General features: G+C 42.7%; 1 protein-coding gene across 1 annotated transcript in view; it reads left to right on the top strand.

Annotated features, from left to right (window-relative positions):
- Positions 1 to 20515, top strand: part of CHP1 (calcineurin like EF-hand protein 1) — a 40847-nt gene extending 20332 nt beyond the window's left edge. Inside the window, exons 4-7 of the mRNA XM_066341509.1 lie at positions 9500 to 9627; positions 11627 to 11688; positions 18218 to 18340; positions 18472 to 20515. Of these exons, the coding sequence (XP_066197606.1) occupies positions 9500 to 9627; positions 11627 to 11688; positions 18218 to 18340; positions 18472 to 18525 (367 nt within the window). The 3' untranslated portion in view covers positions 18526 to 20515. The remainder of the gene's footprint in view (positions 1 to 9499; positions 9628 to 11626; positions 11689 to 18217; positions 18341 to 18471) is intronic.
- The last annotated feature ends 1117 nt before the right edge of the window (positions 20516 to 21632 follow it).

Here is a 21632-nt window from a genome sequence, read left to right as displayed (position 1 = left end):
TTGATGTAAAACTAAACTCTTTAAGGAGTTTATTTGGAAATTATTTCAAATTTACAGAAAAGTTGCAAAAATTGGAAATACTATAAAGGAAACCTATATATCTTTTACCCAGATGCATCTGTTGTTATATTGTTAACATGTTGCCTCATTTGCATATGCTTCCTGTCTCTCAGCCCGAGCCAATAAAAATATAATCGAGACACATACATAGTTACAAATTTTCTAGTGGCTACATTTAAAAAGTAAAAATGAGCAAGTTAAATTAACTTTAGCAATATATATTTTATTGCCTGACCTGTGGTGGCGCAGTGGATAAAGCATCAACCTGGAAACGCTGAGGTTGCCAGTTCAAAACCCTGGGCTTGCCTGGTCAAGGCACATATGGGAGTTGATGCTTCCTGCTCCCCCCTTCTCTCTCTCTCTCTCTCTCTCTCTCCCTCCCTCCCTCTCTATAATGAATAAATAAAATCTTAAAAAAAAAAGATTTTTGCCCTGGCCGGTTGGCTCAGTGGTAGAGCGTCGGCCTGGCGTACAGAAGTCCTGGGTTCGATTCCCGGCCAGGGCACACAGGAGACAAGCCCATCTGCTTCTCCACCCCTCCCCCTCTCCTTCCTCTCTGTCTCTCTCTTCCCCTCCTGCAGCGAGACTCCATTGGAGCAAAGATGGCCCGGGCGCTGGGGATGGCTCCTTGGCCTCTGCCCCAGGCGCTGGAGTGGCTCTGGTCATGACAGAGCGACGCCCTGGAGGGGCAGAGCATCGCCCCCTGGTGGGCAGAGCGTTGCCCCTGGTGGGCGTGCCGGGTGGATCCCGGTTGGGCGCATGCGGGAGTCTGTCTGTCTCTCCCTGTTTCCAGCTTCAGAAAAAAATACAAAAAAAAAAAAGATTAAAAATATATATATATATATTTTATTTAATCCAATATATTTGAAGTATCATTCAATATGTAGTCAATATTTTTTTTTTCATTTTTATTTTATTTTATTTTACAGGGACAGAGAGAGAGTCAGAGAGAAAGATAGATAGGGACAGACAGACAGGAATGGAGAGAGATGAGAAGCATCAATCATCAGTTTTTCGTTGTGACACCTTAGTTCATTGATTGCTCTCATATGTGCCTTGACCGGGGGCCTTCAGCAGACCGAGTAACTCCTTGCTGGAGCCAGCAACCTTGGGTCCAAGCTGGTGAGTTTTTTTTGTTTTTTTTTGCTCAAGCCGGATGAGCCCGCGCTCAGGCTGGCGACCTCAGGGTCTTGAACCTGGGTCCTTCCGCATCCCAGTCCGACGCTCTATCCACTGCGCCACTGCCTGGTCAGGCTGTAGTCAATATTTTTAAAATGATTAATATATCTTAAGTCTTTTTTTAAATAAATCTTTGAAATCCTGTAATTTACACTGACAGCACCTATCAAATGCTCTAATAATATTATAAAATATTAGATATTTTATTCTTTTTTTTTCAGCTCTATTGAGATATTATTGATATAACATTGGATAAATTTAAGGTATAAAACATAGTGATTTTATAGATGTATATATTGCAAAATGATTACCACAAAAACATTAGTTAAGATATCCATCAATTCACATAGTTAACTCTTTTGTATGTTGTGAGAATTTTTTCTTTTTTTTTTTTCAGTGAGTGGAGGGGAGATAGTAAGACAGACTCCCTGCATGCACTGTGGCTGGGATCCACCTGGCAACCTCTATCTGAGATTAATGCTCAAATCAACTGAGCTGTTTTTTAGCACCTGAGACTGATGCTCGGAGCAGCCAAGCTATCCTCAGTGCTGGGTGCCAGTGCTCAAACCAGTTAAGCCTTTGGCTGTGGGAGGGAAAGAGGGAGAGGAGGGGGAGGGAGAAGGAAAGAGAAGCAGATGGCCACTTCTCCTATATGCCCTGACCAAGAATTGAACCTGGGATGTCCATATGCTGGGCCAATGCTCTATTTACTGAGCCAACTGACCGGGACCTTGAAAACTTTTATAATGTACTCTTATAGCAATTTCAAATATGTAGTACAGTATTGTTAACCATAATCACCATGCTGTCTGTACATTACATCCCCAGAACTTATTCATCTTTTAACTAAAAGTTTTACCGTTTGACCACCTTCACCCATTTCTCCCATTATCTATTTTATTCTAATATATTATTCATATTCCAATTTTATCAGTTCATCCCGTAATCTTATTTAAGGCACTTTTCCCCCCTTCAATACAGGATTCAGTCTGGGTCATGTGTCTTTAGCCTCCTTTAATCTAGAACATTTACACAGCCTTTATTATTTTCTTTTTTTACTACATTGTCTAAGAATACAGTCGTCCCCATCAAACACACACTTCTTACTTTCTCAAATAGAGTTGGGTTTAACTAGGCTTTTGATAGGCTTCACCACCTACTAAACTGCCTTCGAAGTATTAAGTAAATATTTATTGATTTGATTAGGTACCTATTCAATAATCTCTTCCTGGTTCCTGTGGCTTGTTTATATGACTCAAAGAACTTTTTTTTTAATGCTATTTTATTGATATTAGAGAGAGAAAGGGAGAGAGAGGGAGAGACAGGAATATCAATCTGTTCCCATATGTGCCCTGACCAGGGATCGAACTGGCAACCTCTGCACTTCAGAATGATGCTCTAACCAACTAAGCTATCTGGCCACCATGACTCAGAGGACTTTAAGAAGTTATATGGGCCTGACCAGGTGCTGGCAAAGTGGATAAAGCTTCAGACTGGGATGCAGAGGACCCGGGTTCGAGACCCTGAGGTCACCAGCTTGAGCGTGGGCTCATCTGGTTTGAGCAAAGCTCACCAGCTTGGACCCAAGGTCGCTGGCTTGAGCAAGGTGTTACTCTGTCTGCTGTGGCCCCATGGTCAAGGCACATAATGAGAAAGCAATCAATGAACAACTAAGGTGTTGCAACGAAAAACTAATGATCGATGCTTCTCATCTCTCTCCGTTCCTGTCTGTCTGTCCCTATCTATCCCTCTCTCTGACTCTCTCTCTGTCTCTGGAAAAAAAAAAAAAGTCATATGGTTGCCAATTCTTAATAATGAGACTATCAGTGAGATCACTATCAGATAAAATGCCTGGCAAGGAAATTTTAGAATTCTGAATTGAGAGCAAAGGAATTTGCAAGTTGAAAAGCTGGGCACTCAGTAAATCTGAGTGACAATCAGAGGAGGAATACTAGCAGCCAATTTATATGAAAACAGGAAGATGAAGACTGAGACATGCTCTTTTAAGATTCATATTGACCATGAGTAATCTACCCTTCCTCATTTTCCCCTGTTGGTCTCCCAGAGTTTTACCCTGTTTGTTTCAGGTGTGGTTTTTCCACTTCCTCTTTTAGTTAGCACTTGCAAAGCTTTGAACCTTCTCCAGAAATAGCTTTCTTAGCTGTGCTTTATATTCAGATCTTGCAATGAAAAGTAAACCCAGTAGAATCATTTTGCCAATGACTCATTTTTTATGGTGCTGCAGTCACCCTTGATTATTTGAAGAGCAGCTGTGGAAAGCTGTTTTATAAAACCGAGCCGCCTTTGTTGTAAATACAGTATCATCTGCCATCCTACCCAGGCATCTGCTGCGAAGGACAACAGGCAGTTGTACATGAGGAAGTTGGGCTACACTGCTAAACTCTTAGCAGGCTGCACCTCTGCTTCTCGCGCTAATTAGATATACTAGATATTTGACTTCCGGGTTTTTGTCCTCTTTTTAGTCTTATGCAGGAGGGGTTTGTTTGTTTGTTTGGGTATTTTTGAGAGAGAGAGAGAGGAAACTGAGAAATGACAAACATCAACTTGTAGTTGCTTCACTTTAGTTGTTCATTGATTGCTTCTCATACATGCCTTGACCAGGGGGCAGGGGACCCTCAAGCCAAGCCAGTGACCCCTTGCTCAAGCCAGTGATTTTCGGCTTCAAGCCAGTCCCCTTTGGGCTCAAGCCAGCAACTTTGGGATTGTGTTGATGATCCTGCGTGCAAGCCGAGGAGCCTGTGCTTGAGCCAGTGACCCCAGAGTTTCACACCAGAGGCCTCTACATCCCGGGCCGATGCTCTATCCATGTGCCACCACCTGTCAGGCTGCTGGTAGAATTTTTTTTTTAGTTACTGATTTTAGAGAGAAAGAAAGAAAGAGAATAATAAATATTGATTTTTGTTTCACTTATTTATACATTTATTGGTTAATTCTTACATGTGCCCTGACTTAGGATCGAAACTTGCCACCTTGGCATATTGGGATGATGCTCTATCCAACTAAAGTACCCAGCCAGGGCTGGAATACTTTTTTTTTTTTTTATAAAGAATGATATTTTGCCCTGGCCGGTTGGCTGAGTGGTAGAGCGTCGGCCTGGCGTGCAGAAGTCCCGGGTTCGATTCCCGGCCAGGGCACACAGGAGAAGCGCCCATCTGCTTCTCCACCCCTCCCCCTCTCCTTCCTCTCTGTCTCTCTCTTCCCCTCCTGCAGCTGAGGCTCCATTGGAGCAAAGATGGCCCGGGCGCTGGGGATGGCTCCTTGGCCTCTGCCCCAGGCGCTAGAGTGGCTCTGGTCGCAACAGAGCGACGCCCCAGAGGGGTAGAGCATCGCCCCCTGGTGGGCGTGCCGGGTGGATCCCGGTCAGGCGCATGCGGGAGTCTGTCTGTCTCTCCCCGTTTCCAGCTTCAGAAAAATACCAAAAAAAAAAAAAGAATGATATTTGAAAATGGAACATTGGTATTTAGTTACCTTTTCCTCAGACAGTAAAAGGCAGTTATGTCAGTAAAATATGTACTTGTTAACCTGTTTTTTCTGGCAGTAATTTAGATCTTATTTCACATTACTTGAATCCTCAGATCTTACATTTTTACAAGATACTACTCTATTAGTGGTATAGGTGCCTTGAAGAACTAAAGCTTATTCCTTTGAGGACAGTGGAGTCATGAACTTTGAACTCGACATTTAGAAATGTTCTGATCTGTGTATCTACCTGGCACTCAAGAGACCTAACATACTGCGTCTGTTCAATGAGATACACAAAGACTGGGATTTATTCTTTGGTAGCCAAAGGAATCAGGCAGTTGTTCTTTCTATGACTGCCCTAGATAAATAACTATATTACATGCGGCATTTTTTTTTAATATTACAGAACATTCTTGACAATTTAACTTCCAGTCAAGGTGGTGGCATAGGTAAATGCGGCACTGACATCCTCCCACAACCACATCAAAATAACAACTAAACTACAGAGCAACCATCATTCAGAACCACCTGAAATCTGGACAAATGGAAGTCTTACAACTAGGGAAGTAAGAAGAAGCCACATCAGACTGGTAGGAGGGACAGAGACATAAAATGGGCTGGTTTAAAGTCAGGAGGGATACTTTGTGGAGGTTATGCCTAAGGAACAAGGGACTCCAGCCCCACACCAGGCCCCCCAGCCCAGAGTTCCAGTGACAGAAAGAGAAGTCCCCATAACTTCTGGTTGTAAAAACTAGCAGGGATTGTGGTTGAGTGAGACAGAGAGCTAAACTCCCAGGCAGATCTTCTTAAAGGGCCCTTACATGGACTTGGACTCAGTCCCTCTGGGCTCCAACATTGGGACAGCAGCTTGAAAGGAACCAGGGACATATGGGGAAGAACTGGACTATCTAGCATCAGGGTAATAGCTAGGAGGTGCTTTCTGCCAGACAGAAGTGCTGGCAGAGGCCACTGCTTTTTTTCTGAGACACTTCTCCCCACGGAGCCTGTGGGCGCCATATCTGAGTTTCCATCAACCTGGTTCACCCTGTTCCTCCCGCCCAGATGGTTACCTGAGACTTTGCTCTACCCAATTTGTTGGCTCACCCAAACCATTTTCAGAGGCTTTTCCATACCAGCAGCCTCTCTTGGCTCATGCTTAGGACTTAAGTAAAAACTCTCAAACAAGCAGCATCTGGTCTTTACATACCCAATACCTCTTGCTAAGTGGCTCCAGGCCTGGCACCATCAGCAGCCAGCCTTAGTTCACAGCTTGACCTCTCCCAGGCACCTCCAAGCCCAGCCCAAGTAGCAGCCATCTGCAGATTTCTTTCTCTTTTTCTTTTTCTTTTTTTTTTTTTTTTTGACATAAACAGAGAGATGGACAGATAGGGACAGGCAGACAGGAAGGGAGCAGATTTCTCTGTAGCTCAGGCTAGGTGGCCCTAGGCAGGGCACAGGTGGTGGCTGACTTTGCACCTCCCAGGAGGTTGCAGAGCCAGTGCACACAGTGGACAGCTTCAGACCACGCTGGAGTACCACCAGACCACCTCCATGAGTAACACGATCAAGGGGCGGACTCAGTGAGCATCAAAGCTCACTGAAGCAAGTCCTGCACACAATAAAAATAGATCAACCTAACACCGAGGCAAGAGTAGAAATGCTGAATACACTGAATATTTTACAAGACAAAAGGTTAAATCAGCCCTGTCCGGGTTGCTCATTGGTTAGAGTGTTGTCCTAATACACCAATGTTGCAGTTGTGATCCCTGGTGAGGGCACATACATGAATCAACCAATGAATATATATATAAATGGAACAGCCTGACCTGTGGTGGCGCAGTGGATAAAGCGTCGACCTGGAAATGCTGAGGTCGCCGGTTCAAAACCCTGGGCTTGCCTGGTCAAGGCACATATGGGAGTTGATGCTTCCAGCTCCTCTCTCTCTCTCTCTCTCTGTCTCTTTCTCTCCTCTCTAAAAAAGTGAATAAATAAAATAAAAATTATAAATGGAACAACAAATTGATGTTTCTCTTCTTCCTTTTTCTCTAAAAATCAATCAATATATAAAGCATATATTTTATTTTAAAATAGAAAAATGTGAAAGGATTAAGATGTTATAAAATAGTCATGGGGATGTAAAGTACAGTGTAAGAAATATAGTCAATAATATAATAACTACACAGGTGAGGCAAAAGTAGGTTTACTGTTATAAGTACATAAAACATGTAGTTTATTCTTTTGTGTGTGTGTATGACAGAGACAGAATCAGAGAGAGGGATAGATAGGGACAGACAGACAGGAAGGGAGAGATGAGAAGCATCAGTTCTTCGTTGCGACACCTTAGTTGTTCATTGATTGCTTTCTCATGTTCCTTGACTGTGGGGCTACAGCAGACTGAGTGACCCCTTGCTTGAGCCAGCAACCTTGGGCTCAGACTGGTGAGCCTTGGGGTCTCGAACCTGGGTCATCCGTGTCCCAGTCCGAGGCTCTATCCACTGCACCACCGCCTGGTCAGGCACACATAGTTTATTCTTGTATTATTATTTATTCTTTTTTTTTTTTTTTTTTTGTATTTTTCTGAAGCTGGAAACGGGGAGAGACAGTCAGACAGACTCCCGCATGAGCCCGACCGGGATCCACCCGGCACGCCCACCAGGGGCGACGCTCTGCCCCTCCGGGGCGTCGCTCTGTTGCGACCAGAGCCACTCTAGCACCTGGGGCAGAGGCCAAGGAGCCATCCCCAGCGCCCAGGCCATCTTTGCTCCAATGGAGCCTCGCTGGGGGGGGGGGGGGGATGAGGAAGGAGAGGAGGAGGGGTGTAGAAGCAGATGGGCGCTTCTCCTGTGTGCCCTGGCCGGGAATCAATCCCTGGACTTCTGCACGCCAGGCTGACGCTCTACCACTGAGCCAACCGGTCAGGGCCTCTTTTTTTTTTTTTAAGTGAAAGGAGAGGAGACAGACTCCTGCACATGCCCCTAACGGGATCCATTCAGCAACCCCCGTCTGAGGCCAATGTTCTGCCCGTTTGAGGCCATGTTTGTAACCGAGCTATTTTTAGCACCTGAGGTGGAGGCTCCACAGAGCTATCCTCAGCACCTGAGGCCAATGCGCTCGAACCAGTCGAGCCATGACTGTGGAAGGGGAAGAGAGAGAGAGAAAAGGGATGGGTGTAGAAGTAGATGGTCGCTTCTCCTGTGTGTCCTGACCAGGAATTGAATCCAGGATGTCTACAGGCCAGGCCATCGCTCTACCACTGAGCCAACCGGCCAGGGCCTATTTATTATTTCTTGTATTATTTTCCTTATGAACAGGTGTAAATCTTCTTTTGCCCCACCCTGTATGTACAGTTCTAGGCAGGTACTAAAAATATCGGTGAGAACATTTTATAAAGTATATGATTGTCTTACCTGAAACTAATATAAAATAATATTAAACGTAACCTATAATTTTAAAACAATTTAAAATATATAAATAAATAAAAATCAAGACACAAAATCATATATGTGGTATGTTTACAATTACCCAAACAGCATAGAAAAATTACTGGAAGAGAATACATTAATGATGATTATAATTGGTAGAACTAAGAATGGTTTTTTTTCTTTCCTCTTTTTTCCCCCAAAATTTCTAAAAATATATTTATTGCATTTATAACTAAATAAACTTTATTTTAAAAGCAGCTTTGCCTGACCAGGCAGTGGTGCAGTGGATAGAGCGTCGGACTGGGATGCAGAGGACCTAGGTTCGAGACCCCAAGGTCGCCAGCTTGAGCGCGGGCTCATCTGGTTTGAGCAAAGCTCACCAGCTTGCACCCAAGGTTGCTGGCTCAAGCAAGGGATTATTCGGTCTATTGAAGGTCCACGGTCAAGGCACATATGAGAAAGCAATCAATGAACAACTAAGGTGTCACAACGAAAATCTGATGATTGATGCTTCTTATCTCTCTCCATTCCTGTCTGTCTGTCCCTATCTGTCCCTCTCTCTGACTCTCTGTCTCTGGAGAAAATAAATAAATAAATAAATAAATAAATAAATAAATAAATAAATAAAGGCAGCTTTTCTATAGTATGCCTTAAGCTTAAAATATCACTAGGTATGTTTGACTGCAGAGGAGATATGGGAAGTACTTGGGAATCATTGGTTTGAAATAACCGTTACCTTGCTACTTGCTGTAGAGTCTAAATCACTAAAGTTAAATTCTGGCTTGCCTAATAGCATAGTCTATGAACTATTTGAAATCCTCTTTGGGAAAAGAGATAGAAATATATTCAGTTGGTGATTCTGAGCCTGGTTAATCACTTATAAAGTGGAAGTAATACTGCCTACCTCACAAGATTGGGGTGAGGCTTAAATGAACATATTTTATGAGCACTAAAGTACTATGCATGTTGAAAGAGACCTCGTTAAGTGTATTTGCTAGGCCACATTAACCAAAACTATTGCCAACATACTTAATTCATAAGAAATACTGCCTGATTAGGCAGTCATGCAGTGGATAGAACATTGGCCTGGGATGCTAAGGACCCAGGTTTGAAACCCCAAGGTCACCAGCTTGAGCACAGGGTCACGGGCTTGAGCATGGAATGATAGTCATGACCCCATGGTTAGCTGGAGGCCCCCCCATCAAGACACATGAAAAAGCAATCAATGAACAACTAAGGGGCTGCAACTATGAGTTGATGCTTATCTCTCTCCCGTCCTGTTTGTTTCTCCCTCTATCTTGCTAAAAAATCTCACTGACTGACATGCTTTTCTGTTTGTTGTATTTCCCAATCAGAGAGGACCAGGTAAACTTCCGTGGATTCATGAGAACTCTGGCTCATTTCCGGCCCATTGAGGATAATGAAAAGAGTAAAGATGTGAATGGACCAGAACCACTCAACAGCCGAAGCAACAAACTGCACTGTAAGGAGCGCTAGAATCTTCTGGTTTAGAATATTTGCTTTTCATTTCTTACAAATTATTTACTCATTTATTTGTTCAACAAACATTTATATGAGTGTAGTGATTAAGAGCTCAGACCCTGGAGCTAAAATGGCTGGGTTTTAACCCCAGATCTGCTACTTTTTAACCATGTAATTTTGGGAAAATTACTTAAACCCTTTGGGCCTCAGTTTCCTCTTTTGTACAATGGAATATTAAGGGGTTTTACATAGAGATGTAAGGATTAAATGAGTTAATGTATATCAAGTACTTCAAACAGCCTGGTGGTGAGTTAGCTACTAATGTTATTCTTATAGTTCATATAATGCCTACTGTGTGTAAGGCACTGTGGTAGGTGCTAGGGTGACAATAGTATAAAAGACCCAGCCCCATCAGTAAGAAATAGTGACAGTCCTCAGCCCATCTCAGAATTTGATAGATATTGGATGTGACTTAAGTGTAGGGGTGGACAGCTAGGTTGGTGCAAAATTTAATTTTTGTCCCCATGCCTTTTGCCTCCTTTCTTTGGATATTTGTTAGACTTCCCTCTGCCCTTGTTGGTTCATGTATGATATTGCCCAATCTCTTACAAAACTTCTCTAAAAATTTGAAATTTAATTTCTCTTTTCATTTAACACAAGTCAAAATTAGAATCAAAATTGTATTGAGTTAATGGAATCCAAGCTTCTCTTCAAGAGTACACAGTGGTAAACAGAGAGGTCTGTGAAAAGGCTTTTATATTAAAACAAATGCAGGTAAATTATAGACTGTCATGCCAAATTTACATACATTTGGAAATGGTGCATAAGACTTAAAATAAACTTTTGATTTGTGGCCCTTGGGCCATATACCCAGTCTCCCTCTCTATAGGATAGGTTCAGTGGTCAGCAAACTCATTAGTCAACAGAGCCAAATATCAACAGTACAATGATTGAAATTTCTTTTGAGAGCCCAATTTTTAATACTTAAACTATATCGGTAGGTACATTCCTTATCGAGGTAGCGCCTGCACGTGGTATTTTGTGGAAGAGCCACACTCAAGGGGCCAAGGAGCTGCATGTGGCTCATGAGCCACAGTTTGCTGACCAAGGGATAGGAGTATGGTTCACTCCTTTGTTCAGGAAAAGGGTTAAAAAACATTGAAATTAAGTATTGTAATATAGGATAGGGAGGATTTTTAAACCAAAATAATACTGCTCTTCTTTACTACAAAGTCATGTACCTTAATGAAGAGGAGAACACTTAAATATAATATATAAACAAAACTGGATATAGAAGAAAATAGAACTCTAATGAATTGTGCTCAAATTTACTGACTGCTGTTAGTGAATTCCAGTTGCTTCTTTCAAGACTAAATACTGTTTAAAGTCTTATGTCTTGCATTATAAGAGTTTTAGCATATATTTAATACATATTTGCTTGATTTTGACATTAGTAGTCGAAATTTTCTTACTCAGTTTTGTCAGATGAGGAATTGATCAATAATTGAAAAAGTCTGCTATTGCATAAAATTATAGAAAAGGATATGTGGTTTAACATTTTATTTTGCCTAATATATTTCAAAATTTAAAAACACACTTACTGGCCAATCTTTTAATACAGAACCAAGAATTTTTTTTTTAATTCATTTGATTTTTTTTTAATTCAACTTGATGGGTTGTGCGGGATGACCTAATTTACGGAACCACCTATAGGTTGTTTCTTTGTTCTTAATTCTAAGATTAAAAAAGGACATTTGACTTTTGTTTTCTGATTTGTTCCAGGAGGATCCCATAAGCTAAGATGCCATCAATTATGAGATGTATCTCAACTGCTTAAATGTTACAAAATCTTGAAAAGCTCTAGAAGTAATAGCAGTTGCTTCTGGAAAATCTGTTAATTCACTTTCAGTTTTTCATCTCGTGTCTTTTACATATTGAGTTCTTGAGAAAGGGGCATAACACTACTGAATTTCCACTAACTTCTTATTTTTCCCTACCAGTTGCTTTTCGACTGTATGATTTGGATAAAGATGACAAGATCTCCCGCGATGAGCTGTTACAGGTATGTGGGAGAGCTCCCATGCTCACGGATAACTTTGTTTAGGCCCTGCCTGCTTTTTCTCATGGGCAGGAATTGTTTTTTCTTTCAGGAAGCACTTATTTTATACTTGCTGTGTGCAGAGGTCTATCCTAGATATAAGGCAGAGCAAATGACCTGGGGAAACTTGAAATGGCTTATTGAGCTCTCACAGACAGACATTTTAATGTAAAAAGTGACTAAATGTCTTTTAGGGTCTGATTGTCAGAACTAAAATATGTGAGATAATTTAGATTAAAAGGTCCTATTGCCTGACTGGGCGGTGGCGCAGTGGATAGAGTGTCGGACTGGGATGCGGAAGACCCAGGTTCAAGACCCCAAGGTCACCAGCTTGAGCCCAAGGTCGCTGGCTCGAGCAAGGGGTTACTCGGTCTGCTGAAGGCCCGTGGTCAAGGCACGTATGAGAAGGCAATCAATGAACAATTAAGGTGTTGCAATGCGCAACGAAAAACTAATAATTGATGCTTCTCATCTCTCCGTTCCTGTCTGTCCCTGTCTATCCCTCTCTCTGACTCTCTCTCTCTGTCTCTGTAAATAAATAAATAAATAAATAAATAAATAAAATAAAATGTCCTGTTATTGTTCAGTTTATCAGCAACCAAGTAATTCTGATGATACTTAAGTAATTACCACTGTTTCATCTGTCCTTGGGCTTGACATGAGAGTCAAGGAACTGCTGCTAGGCTGGTTACAGTGAGCTAATGCTCACTGCTCTTTGCTGATGCTCACTGCTCTTTGCTGCTCCCCATGGATAGATAGTTCCCTGCCCTCTACTAGCAGTGACTGGCATTTCATTCTATTGCTATTGCCCTTTTATCCTTCCTCGCCCCCTTCCCAAAATACAAGTTTAGAAGGGGAGAAAATTCTCCTCTTTTCTTTTTTTTTTTAATTTTTTTATTTGTAATTTTTACAGAGACAGAGAGTGAGTCAGAGAGAGGGATAGACAGGAATGGAGAGAGATGAAAAGCATCAATCACCAGTTTTTCATTGCACGTTGCAACACCTTAGTTGTTCATTGATTGCTCTCTCATATGTGCCACAGGTCTTCATCAGACCGAGTAACCCCTTGCTGGAGCCAGCGATCTTGGGTTCAAGCTGGTGGGCGTTTTGCTCAAACCAGATGAGCCCGCGCTCAAGCTGGTGATCTCAGGGTCTTGAACCCAGGTCCTCTGCATCCCAGTTCAACGCTCTATCCACTGCACCACCGCCTGGTCAGGATCCTCTTTTCTTTTTTTAATATTATAAACCTGGAGAACATTCTAGCACGTTCAGGACTTTCTGTGAGAAAATTTCTCTATTTCAAGATACACCTAGCCCTGGCTGGATAGCTCAGTTGGTTAGAGAGCATTGTCTTGCGCTGCAGAGGTTGTCAGTTCAATCCCTGGTCAGGACACATACAGAAATAGATTGATCTTTCTTTTTTTTAAGTGAGAGGAGGAGAGATAGACATATTTCTGCAAGTGCCTGGCCGGAATCCACCCAGCCCCTGTCTGGGGCATATGCTCGAATCAACTGAGCTATCTTCAGTGACTGAGGCCATCGCTTAGACTGACCAAACTATCCTCAGCACCCAGGGCCGATGCTTGAACCAATCAAACCACTGGCTATACAAGGGGAAGAGAGAGAGAGAGAAGGAGGAGTAGGAAGGGAAGAGAAGCAGATAGTCACTTCTCCTGTGTGCTCTGACCTGGGATTGAACCTGGGACGTCCACACACCAAACCAACGTATCTACTGAGCCAATTGGCCAGTGCCAGATTGATGTTTCTTTCTTTCCCTTCCTCTCTCAAAAATCAATAAATTAAAAAAGAAAAAGATGTACCTAAAAAGTAAAAGTAAAGTGGTTTTCATTCACCCTGAAATAAATCTGAACTCGTTCAGTGTCTTGAGAAATCTCTAAATTGAAGATTACTCAGGCCAGATTAAGGATCAACTCAAGGTATTCCTTACATACTTATGTCTGAGCAACAACTGGAACGGTCTACAGGTCAGTTTTAGTGTCTTTTACTTTTGAGTTGGCTGTCTTTCTTCAGTAAGAAGAATTTATTTGAAACTGCTGCATGAGTTCTGAAGAGAAAAAGTAGAGGTATAGTCACCCTGTAGTTGTATGTTTTCATCCGCTGGCCCAGGTCTGGCTGCCAGAAAGGTCTTTTTAAAGGAGTGGAGAGTTGATTTATTTTCTATTATTAGGATTTAAAAAGCCTGAGGCAGGGAGTAGAGGAGGAGATAATGTGGCCCAAGTGCCAGTCAGTGCTACTAGAATGTTACTCAATCCTGAATGTCTTAAGGATAAATGTGCTCATGGACTGTTGAGTAGTCAGAGAAATTGTTTTATCCTAGCAAGATGAGGCTAAGAACATTTTACCAAAATGAGAAGAGTACAGAATTCACCCTTCTAGATACCTGAATTACTAAAACATTTGGTGGCATGCAATTCTTACCTATTCAGTGGGTGTTAAAAAGTTTGTGGTCAGTTAATCCTAAGGAAAGGCTGAGTGGTCATTTTTTTATGGTATAATTTTTATAAAAGTCCTGGTTCAACTTTTGAGGGAATGGATATATTCATTATTTTGATTGTGGCGATGGTTTTACAAGTGTATACCAATGTCAAAACTTGTCATAGTGTACCTTTTAATTATGTAGTTGCTATATCATTTTATGAGGCTGGCATAACAGACATGGAAACCTTGTAAACACTGTACAAGAAAAGAAGATTACAGTGCATTCTCTTTCATTACCACAGATGTGAAAATTCTAAACAAAATATTGACACATTGAATCCAGCAGTATAAAAGTGGATACTATATATATTATAGCCAAGATGTGTTTATACCAGAAGTTCAAACAGTTTAAAATGAGAAAATCACCCTGATTGTAGCTCATTTGGAGGGTCATCCTTATACACCACCGTTGTGGGTTCAATCCCTGGTCAGGGCACATATAAGAGCCCACCAATGAGTACATAAATAAGTGAACAACAGCTGTTTCTCTCTCTCCACCTCTTTCCCTTCCTCTCCTTCCCTAAGAAATCAATTAAAAAGATTAAAAAAGAAAATCAGTTGATATATTTTGCCATGTTAACATTTAAAAAAAAAGCTAGAAAAAAAAAAACTGAATGGTTTTTTCCATGGAAAAAAAGGCATTTGAGGCCCTGGCCGGTTGGCTCAGCAGTAGAGCCTCGGCCTGGCGTGCGAGGGACCCGGGTTCGATTCCCGGCCAGGGCACATAGGAGAAGCGCCCATTTGCTTCTCCACCCCCCCCCTTCCTCTCTGTCTCTCTCTTCCCCTCCCGCAGCCAAGGCTCCATTGGAGCAAAGATGGCCCGGGCGCTGGGGATGGCTCCTTGGCCTCTGCCCCAGGCGCTAGAGTGGCTCTGGTCGCGGCAGAGCGACGCCCCGGAGGGGCAGAGCATTGCCCCCTGGTGGGCAGAGCGTCGCCCCTGGTGGGTGTGCCGGGTGGATCCCGGTCGGGCGCATGCGGGAGTCTGTCTGACTGTCTCTCCCTGTTTCCAGCTTCAGAAAAAAAATTAAATTAAATTAAATTTTAAAAAAAGGCATTTGATAAAATTTACCACTTACGATTTTTTCAAAGAAGTCTTAGAAAAACAGATATAGAAGAGAGCTTTCCTTAACTGGTAAAGGGTGTATACAAAAAAAACTCACCAGACATTATAAATAGTAATAATAAAAGTCCCATTTGCTAATAAACTTCTGGCTAGAACCGTAAATGATACATACCATAGAGAGATGGAAGAGCACACTGGCTAGACATAGAGGCCTAGGTGGACAGGGCAGGGCCCTGGTTGCGGGGACTTGTATCAAGCCATTTCCAGCCTGACCAGGCAGTGGCACAGTGGATAGAGCATCAGACAGGGATGCGGAAGGACCCAGGTTCGAGACCCCAAGGTCGCCAGCTTGAGCGTGGGCTCACCTGGTTTGAACAAAGCTCACCAGCTTGGACCCAAGGTCGCTGGCTCAAGCAAGGGGTTACTCAGTCTGCTGAAAGCCCACGGTCAAGGCACATATGAGAAAGCAATCAATGAACAACTAAGGTGTTGCAATGAAAAACTGATGATTGATGCATCTCATCTCTCTCCCTTCCTGTCTGTCTGTCCCTATCTATCCCTCTCTCTGACTCTCTCTAAAAAAAAAAAAAAAAGCCATTTCCAGACCCTCATGTCCTTGTTAATGGACTAGATGAGTGATTTTTAAGATACCACCATTCCTGTCCCCACCCCCTATAAACACACAGCACACATGCACAATCCAGTTTTATAATTCTAAAACTAAACCAGTTCAGAGAGTAATTGGACTAAGGTCTGGACTGCTAGAGAGGTTTAATAGTTGATTTGTCTAGTTGGCCATACACAATCAGGAAAAATGGCAAATGGCTTGTTTTTTTGTTGTTTTTGCCAGCTTCTTTTTATTAATCCTTCAATTTATGTACATTTGTGCCCAGAATGTACAACTTCCAATTTTCAAGAATTGATTTGCAGGCCCTGGCTGGGTAGCTCAATTGGTTAGAGCATCGTCCTGATACCCCAAGATTGTAGGTTCGATCCCTGGTCAGGGCACACACAGGAATCAATCAATGAATGCATAAATAAATAAGTGGAACATCAAATCAATGTCTCTCTTCCTCTCAAATAAATTTTTAAAAATTGATTTGTGAAAAAAAATGTGTTGACTCAAATCAGTATTTCAGCTCTCCTTTTCAGAAACTGTAATTTACTTTTAAAAAATCATGAGATTGGGCCCTGGCCGGTTGGCACAGTGGTAGAGCATCGGCCTGGCGTGCAGGAGTCCCGGGTTCGATTCCCGGCCAGAGCACACAGGAGAGGCGCCCATTTGCTTCTCCACCCCTCCCCCTCTCCTTCCTCTCTGTCTCTCTCTTCCCCTCCCACAGCGAGGCTCCATTGGAGCAGAGATGCCCCGGGCGCTGGGGATGGCTCTGTGGCCTCTGCTTCAGGTGCTAGAATGGCTCTGGACGCAACAGAGTGACGCCCCAGAGGGGCAAACCATTGCCCCCTGGTGGGCATGCCGGGTGGATCCCGGTCGGGCGCATGCGGGAGTCTGTTTGACTGCCTCCCTGTTTCCAGCTTCGGAAAAATGAAAAAGAAAAAAAAAATCATGAGATTGGAGGAGGATGCAAAGGAGCAGGGGAAAGAAAGGCCTGTGAGGAACTGGGCTGGAAGGCCTTTCCTTCCTGTGGAAAAGTTCTACTCTTACCTTTTGAAGACAGAAGTGGCTGACTACAATGATGTGAGGCATCACAAAAGCACCCTTTCCCCACTTCATATTATTTAAGAATCATATGATTAGAGTTATTTATTTTGCTTAAGGTAGCAATTTTCAAATTATATTCATACCCTAAAGCTGTTAACAGAATTGAGAGTGTGGATTTGTTGCATTTGAGACAATTCTGGTCAAACAGTGTTAAATTCTCTTTACAGTAGTTCTCACAGCTCTTTAAATGTTACATCAGGTATATATCATATTTATAATAGCACTTAGAATGTTGGGGTTTTTTCAAAAGGGGGATTTAGTATTTGACCCTTCAAGGATCTTTGTTTCTTGGCCATACTTTAGGGATAGTGGGTCAGTCCCAAAGAAAATTGCATTTGGGTAGGATTCCAGAAAGCCCTACCAAAGTTATTAAAACTAGTAAGAAACTAGTTTGGCTCACGCAACAAGAAGTATGGGCATAGATTACCCAAGTTAATACCGTATGATGTCCAGGAACCAGGCTTGCTTTGGCATCCATAGCACATGTGACTTTCACCTCCCAGTCCCAGGACGGCTTTTGCCACCAGGCATCATACGTATGTTCCAGGCGGGAAGAATGCGGAAAAGCAAAATGCAAAGAACTTTTTTCTCAGTGAGGTTTGCTTTCTTTTTTTTTTTCTTTCCTTTTTTTGTGTCTTTCTGAAGCTGGAAATGGGGAGGCAGTCAGACAGACTCCCACATGCACCCGACTGGAATCCACCTGGCTGGGATCCACCTGGCATGCTCACCAGAGGGCGATGCTCCGCCCATCCGGGGCATCGCTCTGCCACAACCAGAGCCATTCTAGCACCTGAGGCAGAGGCCACAGAGCCATCCTCAGCACCCGGGCCAACCTTGCTCCAATGGAGCCTTGGCTGTGGGAGGGGAAGAGAGAGACAGAGAGGAAAGGGGGGGGGGCTGGAGAAGCAAATGGGCGCTTCTCCTATGTGCCCTGGCCGGGAATCAAACCCAGGTCCCCCGCACGCCAGGCCGACGCTCTACCGCTGAGCCAACCGGCCAGGGCAGGTTTGCTTTCTTATATGACCTTTCCAGAGAGTTCTGTTTATATCATTGTCTAGAATGGCCTATAGGAAAAGATAAGGGTTTCAGCTTTCTGGTTGTTATATTTGAGGACATCAAAGGAAAAGAAGATTGGGTGGCTTTATCTTTAATCTTATTAATAGAGTGCCCCTCACCCAGGTCTCCTGTAATCCTGGCTCTTGGTTCTATAGGTGCTACGCATGATGGTTGGAGTGAATATCTCAGATGAACAATTGGGCAGCATTGCAGATAGGACCATCCAGGAGGCTGATCAAGATGGGGACAGTGCCATATCTTTCACAGAATTTGTTAAGGTCAGTCAGTTATCTGCTGGTTTGAAAAGTTAAATTTTGCACAGGAGGGAGGGGGAAAACATTCAGATAAGAGCATGGGACAATATCTCCTGTTGTGACCTTTATAACTGTAATTGGGTTTTTCCCCCCAGGTTTTGGAGAAGGTGGATGTAGAACAGAAAATGAGCATTCGATTTCTTCACTGAAGGATTGAGACCAAATTGGCCCTTGCTTTCCTATATTTAAGAACTGGAACTTGGGAGTCCTCCTGACCACCAGCCCCATCTCCACCCCATCATTCATCTTCTCCCAAAGTACTACTACTACTGTTGCATGACAACTCCCAATATGTTCTGTCAACGTAAACCTGCCTTTGGTGTATAAACAGGGCATTACAGAATGGTACACCCGGTCTTACCTATTCCATATCATTTGCTGGTTGTCTCCATTTCTCAACATTCTTCCTACCCCCACCCCATTCTGCTGCTGAATGCTATGGGTGCATCTTGTCTGAGAAGATGAGAGAGAGAATCATGTCAGGAACAGCCAGCATAGTTCTTCCATTGGATGTAGACTATAGCCATGATGCCCTCCCTCCAGCAAGGATTTGGCACACTCCTCCCACCTTTTTTACACGTCATTTGCTTTCTGTTTCTTTTTTACCCAACATATCATTCACTTAATCTTTCAGCCTCCCTGCTTTTTATTAAGCTTCAAACCCCCTCTTTTCTACTTGGCACCCCAAGCTATGCCTGTTCAATGTATTTCTGACTTGGCAGGATAGTTTGGAGGTCTGGTAGTTTTGAACTACCTTTACTCTTAAATAGGTCTCTGGGATGTTGCCTTTCCAGGAGCTTTTCAATAACCAACACTTTGCTCAGAAGAATGTGATCGTCTCTTGGTCCCTGGCACTCTGCTTTGTCATCAAAGGGCTGAGTGTTGGAGGTGTTCTTCTTGAAAGGTGGTGGTCTTGGTGAGAGGTGTAGAGCAAAATCCTTCAGGTGACTTGCCCAGGTCACTCTACCTCTGGCCTCTGATTCTCGTTATACATCAACATACATACCTATGTGGCCACTCTTGTTAGTACAGTGCTGACTTTTCAGAAAATAGCTATATGCCAGCAGGTTTGCTTAGTTTGGGGACACTGTCACCACCAGAATGTCTGCTCTGATAATATGATTGGGGACTTTCTCATGGCTTTTTGAACAAGGAGGCTGAGCACCCTAAAAGCCTCACGTGTTCCCACTTCTGCAGCATGGTTAATGCCTCAAAGCTATGTGTCCTGAAATGTTTTTCACTTCACATTTCCAAATAGAAAGATTAGTGTTACGGAAGTGCCTACTTATCTCAATCCAACAGATTTAAAGATTGTCCTCAGTCTCTAGGCCTGACCTGTGGTGGCACAGTGGGTAAAGTGTTGACCTGGAACACTGAGGTCACCAGTTCAAAACTCTGGGCTTGCCTGGTCAAGGCACATATGGGAGTTGATGCTTCCTGCCTCTCCTCCCTTCTCTCTCTCTCTACCATTTCTAAAAATAAATAAGTAAAATAATTTTTAAAAATCGTCCTTAGTATCTTGAAGTTTTGCACAAAATTCTCTATGAATTTTATTTACACTTGGCAAATGTTAATGCTGGAAGCCATAGTCAGTTTCTAATACAGGTTTAAAGCTTTGAATGTATTGTATTATTAGCAGCTCGCTTACATTGATTGTCTAGCTCCTCTCTTAGACCACTGCTATTCCCTTAGTAATAGGGGAGCTGGCACTGGTGACACAACCTGAGGTAGCTTTTCAGGCCTTTGCATAAGCCAGAGCAAATTTTCTGCCTAAGTCAGCTTAGTATAGACCTCATTGAATCAGGCTGTTGACATCGTAAACATGTGTCTTTATGAGTCTGTTCATCCTTATTACTGCCCTTGGCTGATTTTGTATAATTCGTTGCTTATTTCCTTGCTTTGGAAGGCTATCCAAGATGTATACACAATACTTTAGGAAGGGAATTGCTTTATAAAAAAAAGGAAATATACTGCAAAGGGATTGAGAAGAGTGGGGAACAGAAGAGTGACCAGGCTGGATGACTCGAATATAAATGACTGAGAAATTCTTGGTGAAGTATCAGTCTGACTTTGTGATCAAGTGATGTAGTGAAGGAATCATATAAAAGGGAAGAACCTGTCTGACACTGATCTGTTAGAGAGGTACTTTAAAAGCTCTTTGACTTGCATATTTAAAGTTCCTAAGATTATATGGCTTTTTACTCCTTTTGGCTGTGTTTTAATCCACAGTTGTGCCTTATTGTTCCATTAAAACTGTATTCTCCAATCCATCAATAAATACTGTTGTTAAAACAATATAACTTGGTTGGTTTTGTCCATGTGTTTTTTGTTTTAAATTATTCTTATTTATTCATTCATTTTAGAGAGGAGAGACAGAGAGAGAAGGGGGAGAGGAGCAGAAAGCATCAACTCCCATATGTTCCTTGACCAGGCAAACCCAGGGTTTTGAACCAGTGACCTCAGTGTTACAGGTCGACACTCTACCCAGTGTGCCACCACAGGTCAGGCCTGTCCATGTGTTTTATAAGCATTTTATATAACTCAATCACCTTCAAGTTTGAAATCACAGTGTCTCCCTTAGGTTTGTCTGTGCTATCAAATTCAGGTTTACTAAGCTGTCCCAGGGCACAGCTTTGTCATCCTCATCCACTTTCAGCTCACTCCAGGTAAGATTCAATCTCTGTTTTTGACTCCCTGGCTCCTTAAATGTAGAAAAGGCCTAAAAATTAGGTATCTGTCTGTTAGTAAGTTGTCTACCCCTGCCTGACCCGTGGTGACACAGTGGATAGAGCATCAACCTGGGATGCTGGGGACCCAGGTTCAAAACCCTGAGGTTGCCAGCTTGAGCACAGGATCGCCGGCTTGTGTATGGGATCATTGAAATGATCCCATGATCATTGGCTTGAGCCCAAAGGTCACTGGCTTGAAGTCCAGGCTTGAAGCCCAAGGTCGCTGGCTCCACTAAGGCCCCTCTGTTAAGGCACATGAGAAGCAATCAATGAACAACTAAAATGCTGCAACTACCGTGTTTCCCCGAAAATAAGACAGAGTCTTATATTAATTTTAGCTCCTAAAGACGCGCTAGGTCTTATTTTCAGGTGTCTTATTTTTCCATGAACAAGAATTCACATTTATTGTTGAACAAAAAAATCAACATTTATTAATATACTGTAGTCATGTCATCACAAACATCAGCATAACCAGCCAAACTCTGAATTCCATCAAGAATTTCTTATGACTCTATTTCCATGTACAA

The sequence above is a fragment of the Saccopteryx leptura genome, chromosome 6 (assembly GCF_036850995.1).
Source record: "Saccopteryx leptura isolate mSacLep1 chromosome 6, mSacLep1_pri_phased_curated, whole genome shotgun sequence".
Lineage (NCBI taxonomy): Eukaryota > Metazoa > Chordata > Mammalia > Chiroptera > Emballonuridae > Saccopteryx > Saccopteryx leptura.
The sequence above is the reverse complement of the archived record's forward strand: the minus strand, read 5'-3'. Positions and strand labels throughout refer to the sequence as shown.